The sequence below is a fragment of the Alligator sinensis genome, unplaced genomic scaffold, assembly GCF_000455745.1.
Source record: "Alligator sinensis unplaced genomic scaffold, ASM45574v1 scaffold444_1, whole genome shotgun sequence".
In the NCBI taxonomy this organism is placed as follows: domain Eukaryota; kingdom Metazoa; phylum Chordata; order Crocodylia; family Alligatoridae; genus Alligator; species Alligator sinensis.
In genome coordinates this window covers 2,806,722-2,812,342 of record NW_005841886.1, presented here as the reverse complement: position 1 = coordinate 2,812,342, position 5,621 = coordinate 2,806,722, and the positions used below count along the sequence as shown (strand labels likewise).

Sequence of the window (5,621 nt, the reverse complement as noted above, 5' to 3'; positions counted from 1 at the left end):
GTCGCGGCTGCCCTCAGCGGGCCCTGGCACGGCGCTGGCCCCTGCAGCTCCGCAGGGTTTTTCTTTTGATAAAGCGCTGTTGGAAATTCCTGTTTCCATCAACCCCACTGATTGCAGAGGATTTGGGGACTTAGCGCCCAGCTCTCAGCTGCCCAAGCACCTCTCCGCTCCAGTCACTTTCAGCCGCAGCTCCGAAATGTTCGTTAACCCTCTCACTTTAGTGCTGGAAACCCCCGACGTGGGGAGAAGCGTCGGGGCCACATAAGGTGCCAGGAGCAGCCGGGAAATGGACATCGCAGCGATGGAGACTCGGGGACTCTTAGCAGCAGGGAGATCTCCCCGCAGCTGCATGCTTGTCAGGTGGCCCTCAGCTCAGGGTGTTTGTGGGGCTGGAGGAGGCAGGGAAGGCAGGCAGGTGCGTGAGTCAGGGGAAGCAGGGTGTATCCCCCTGCCCCTCCATTCCCCCAAGCTCATCCGGGCTCTGCTGTTTCAGCCTGCACTAGTCAAGTCGGCCCCTTGCTCATCACCATAGCAACAAGTAGCAGAGCTGAGTGTGTGTCTGGAGTGTAACTGGATGCTGCGAGGACTGCTGTGGAGGAATGGGTCATGCTGAGGCTAGGAGGGTGGGTCCCGTGCCCTGAATTGCCCAGGGGCATGGGACGTAATGCTGGGGCTGCCCTGCATCCCCTGTCTGGGAGAAGAGACTTCAAGGGGGCTGATTTGCCTGCACCTTGTGCTCTCATTTCCACCAATTGCGGAGGAGTGCAAAGCAGTTTGCACCCTGTCTTGCACAGGTGGAAATGCTGACCCAGAGTGAAGGGCAGCAGAGACCCTGGCTGAAGGACACTGCTCCTGGACTGCCTGATCTGGCTCCTGCTGGATGACCATCAGCATCTGCTGCCACTAGCAGCAGGGGGTCTCTGAAAAGACCCACTGCATTTTTCTCATCGGGTTCCTTCTGCAAAGGTCTCCCCCCACATGATGGCGGGGTGGAGAGAGGACATTGTCACACCCTGGGGAAGGTGTGTTGCTGCTTCTCATTTTTTGCACAGTCAGTGAGAGGGTGGAGGAGGTGTCTCCTTTCTCAACTCCCAATGTCACACACATCCTGGATGTCTTCATGGAACAGAGGCCAGGGATGGGAAGGGTGGCCAAGGGGCAAGGACGCAGCCCTGGCGCTTTGGAGCGCTAGGTTTAATTCCCTCCACTGCCACAGGCTCCCAGTGTGACCTTGGGCAAGTCACTTAGCCTCTCTCTGCCTCAGTCTCCATGTTGAGAAATGGGGATATTATTACTGCCTTATCTCCCAGGGGATTGCATGCATAAGTGTGTTAGTGATGTGCTCAAATGGAAGGTTATAGGGCCAGATAAGCACCATGGATAGAGCCAGCCTCCTAATTTTGTAGCTGTTTTCTGTTTCTCCTGTAGGATTGTCCCTAGCTGGTTATTATGACCTACCATCTGGGTGATGGTCCAGTTGTACCTCTGCAGGTTACAGGACACCTCTTTGAAAGCCAACATTGCAGTCCAACTTCCCATGACCTCAGCTGCTGGGCATTATTTTTTCTGTTCTGGACACCGAGGCACATGTTGATTTTAACTCCTTCAGGTTAATTGCCTTTGACTCAGGATGCTTAGATGTTGATATTTTCTTTTGATGTTCTGCCCATGAGTTTCTGAACTTATGCCCCAAAAAGCATTTTGAGGCATGTTGTGATATTAAAACAGTGTTAAGGACTGACCCACTCTATATCCACTGCTTTTTATTTTTAAGTCAAAAAGGAAATCCCAGCCCCAATAAAACAATGAAGGATCCAGGATGAAGCCAGGATGTCATCTCAAGTCCTTTGCTGTTTTTACCGATTTTCCTTCTGATCTATTTGGCTTTAAGCTCAGGCCTTGACATAATGTACTTGAAACAATACATCCCAGAGAATCCTTGAAATGACCCCTTGGGAATTCTAGGCCCTTTTCTTATCTCTTATGGGAAATCCCATAGTGAGCAAACCACAGTTTGTAATGTGTTATTGCTAGTTACTTGGTATGTTTTGCAACTGTTCAATTAAAAACATGAATTGTCCACCAGGAAGAGGCTCAGAATGATACCTTTTTAAGTTTCTGGTAATTTTGCACCAGCCTTGTACCAGGGACTACCAAGAATCTTATCTGATTTCTGGGGTTCTTTGCATCATGTGTTGTAGTTCTGTTGTAATCTTCAACTTTTCTCCCAGGGCCTTCTTGAGCTCTCTTCTCACACTTGTTACGACCTGCAAAGGCACTGTGTATTATGCAAAGCTCGCCCACTCTCTCACTTTCAGGTGGCTGTTACAGAGACACCTAGTTAACCAAGGCATTTGAGTCTGTATTTGCTTAGCTGTATCTAATTTTACAGTCCAAACACATTCAGCTTTTACTTCCCATCAGTGGTGATGTTCTTTACATGCCACATGTATCTTTGGCAATACAGTGGAAATCTAGGGACACAGTACATTGCTCTGGTATCCTAATCCAGGAAACACCTCCATGAATTCTTTGAGAATGCTTATTCATTTTGTTCTGTAGACATATAACTTACTCATTAGGTCTTCTGTAGTTGCAAGCCCTTCTGGCATCCTGCACCACATTTTCAAGTTGTTTTGAGTGGTGGCTGACTTCATGGGGAAGTATCAGTGTCTCCCTGCTACATTTGGTATCTTGTTTTAGGAAGGAAACTCAGCTTTTATCTTAATATGTTTGTTTGTTTGTGCTTTGGTATGCTGATTGCTAATCACTTTATAAACACCAGCTGTGACTTGGCTGTACTCACCTCCAAAGTCTACTTTGAAATTCATGCTTTGTTCAGTTCTCTCCAGGGGAACTATGGGGGAATTTGCTTTGCAAATTTATGAAGGATCCCAGCGAGGAACTGTTTCTGTGGTGTCATTATTGCATTATGGTCCTAATGGGTTTTCCCTCCGTTTTCCCCCTGCTCCTGAGCAATCTTTGGGATTTGGTCAGAGTCCCAATTTCCTCATCTAGCACCTGGCTTCTCCTTTGAATTATAGAGTTTCTTCCTCTCTTCCTTCATTTCAGCCAGCTTCCCTCATCTTCAGGTGGTTCCAGAAGGACCTGATTGCTATGAAACATACCCCTTTTATCCTCTCTCCTGCCCATGAATCCCTCTGAATTTTTAGATTCTAGCACCGCACTGGGTGGGTTTTTTGTCCAGTTTCTAGGGCAACTCAGTTCCTTCAGATTTCCACCCTTCTGCAGAGAAGTTGGAAGCAATGGACTTAGCTGAGATTACATTTCTCTTTTGGTTTTGCCAAGCAAGATCTATTAAGCTGCTCATAGTCTTTAAGGATCAAACTATTCATGGGTAGGCAGACAGGCACCTCTCCCTTTCATTGGAGCACAAGAACATGAGGTAGTGCAAAAGGAGAGAAGGTCATAATACAAAAGACCACAGGCTATGTAGAAATTCAAAATCATAAGCTGCATATGGATCCCCACATTGTCGCAGTTCTTTCAGCTCCTCAAGAGCTGAGGAAGCACAGGAGAGAGGGATCCTGTCCCCCTCCCCTTTCTGCTGACTGGGAGGGGAGCTATGTTAGACACCTTCTCAGAGCCTGAGGAAGGGAGCATCTCTCTTGCCCCCTGAGGAGAAGGGGTTCCTTGGGGACAATGCTTTGGTGTGAGTGTGGGATCATCTAGGTCTCCTGAGCTTTGGGAACCTTATTTCCCGACATCAGGAACATGGAAAGTCTGTGCAGGAACAGAGCCAAGGGAGGGAGCTGGCAGGAGCATTGTTCTGAGCAGGCTGAATCTGGGCCTGTGTACCTGCTAAGGGTCACCCCAACACTGTGGCTATGGGTAGCCCAGCCCAGGCCCATAATGTCATGAAGGAGAACAGCAGGCAGACTGGGGAAATGCCAAGGACAGTGAGTAACTGCTGGCATCTGTGTTAGTAGTGAGTGAGAAGGAAAATGGGGCATGTTCCCCTGGCGTGTGCCCCATGCCCGTTTCCTTGGGCAATGCTCCCAATACACACAGGTCAGGGAAGCAACTTTGATTTGAGAGGGCTGGCAAGGGGGCGGGGCGGGGTGAGTTGGTGGAGAGAGAGCAAGAGAATGGAAGTGGGGGGGCATGGGGCTCCAGGGGCTGGGGGAGGTCGGGCTGTAGGTTGCTTCACACAAAGGAGACTGGAGTGTAAGAAGCAGTGAGCCAATCACAGGCAGCAGCTGGTGATGAAAGGACTCACAAGGCGGCACAGGAAGCTCCAGCTCCCCCAGCTCCGGCTGCAGTACAAAAAAATCATCTCCACCAGGCAGAGGGACAGACCGACCGACCAACCCTGAAGGGGAAGGAGCCCTTCTGCCCGGTGTTTCCGTGAGGAGCCCTGGAGCGCGGTGAGTCCTAGTTCGATACCAGAAGAGCAGGGCTTGGTGCTGAGCGCACCATGTACCATAAAAGAGACAATGCTGCTGGCTTTGCTTTGTGAGGTTTGGGGGAGGGGGTGGGGGATTTGACGAGGAAGTGGAAGCATTATTACTGTTAATTTTGTCTAGTCCCAGCCCTGCTGAGAGAAAGTGAAAGAAACAGACTGAGAGGGTGAGGGTGGAAGGTGCGGAGCCATCAGGAGAGAGGAGACGCCAAGGGAGAAAGGGATGGAGAGAACAGGCAGATGCCAACACAGAGGAGACCCCGAGCTGGGGAGAAGGGAGAATTGCACAAGAGCTAACCAGCAGGAAGGGGTGGTGGGAGCTGGTCCCCATAGCCCCCTGTGGGTCCCAACCAGGAGGTCCGGTTGGTAGGGAGAACATCAGGAGAATGTGCCCATAACTTTTGCTGTGGCAGGAGGCAGCGGGAGGAGGATTGAATGGGTGGCCCTGGGAGCCGGCGTTCTCAGAATGAATGAGACACCAGCGAGTCTGTTCTTGGCCCTGGGCAGCTCCTTGAGGATGCAGGGTCAGCCAGGAAGGAAGTGATGGGACTTGAACTCCATTAGCCCTTGGAGGTAGCAAGGCTACTGGGACTAAACAGGGAGCCTTTGCATTCCCTGAATGGGCTCATGAGGTAAGAGGCCATCACCCAGCAGTTAGTGAAAATGAAATGAGGTGTCCTCTGTGCTCAGAGAGCTGCAAGGTGCCTGGGCAGTGGGGCTGGATTCTCTGTCCTGCTCAGTACACCTGGGATGTATTGTTTCTCTTTGATCTTCACAGCCCTGTCTGGGCTGTAACTTCTCCAGAGGCTCCTTGCCCCGTGCTGCTGGACATGCAAGGAATGGGCTGGCTGGAGATGCCAGAAGATTTGTTAGACCACAACTAATTTATGCAGGCTTCTGCTTGACTGCATGTCTTCTAATGCTTCATCCAACCTGGCTTCAAACCTTTCCAGTGATGGGAAGTATATGTTCCTTCAGAGACCGTTTCAGGTCTGAAAGCATAAATAACAATGAAAATATCTAGCTTTTTCATAAAGCTCGCAGCATGGTAGAGTTCAGTATCGTTATCCCCATTTTACAGATAAGGAATCTGGTGTGCAGAGCAAAGTGACTCCCCCAAGGCCACCCAAGAAGCAGTGGCAGAGCCAGGCATAGACACCCCCCCCCCCCCCCCCCCCCCCCCCCCCCCCCCCCCCCA

General features: G+C 50.6%; 1 protein-coding gene across 2 annotated transcripts in view; it reads left to right on the top strand.

Annotated features, from left to right (window-relative positions):
• Positions 1 to 61: 61 nt before the first annotated feature.
• Positions 62 to 5,621, top strand: part of LIMD2 (LIM domain containing 2) — a 25,785-nt gene continuing 20,225 nt past the window's right edge. Inside the window, exon 1 of one of the 2 annotated variants that reach the window (XM_025196928.1) lies at positions 62 to 355. In XM_025196928.1, the coding sequence (XP_025052713.1) occupies positions 287 to 355 (69 nt within the window). In that variant the 5' untranslated portion in view covers positions 62 to 286. Of the gene's footprint in view, positions 356 to 4,099; positions 4,389 to 5,621 lie in introns of those variants that run through there. The other variant, XM_025196925.1, reaches the window with a different exon arrangement.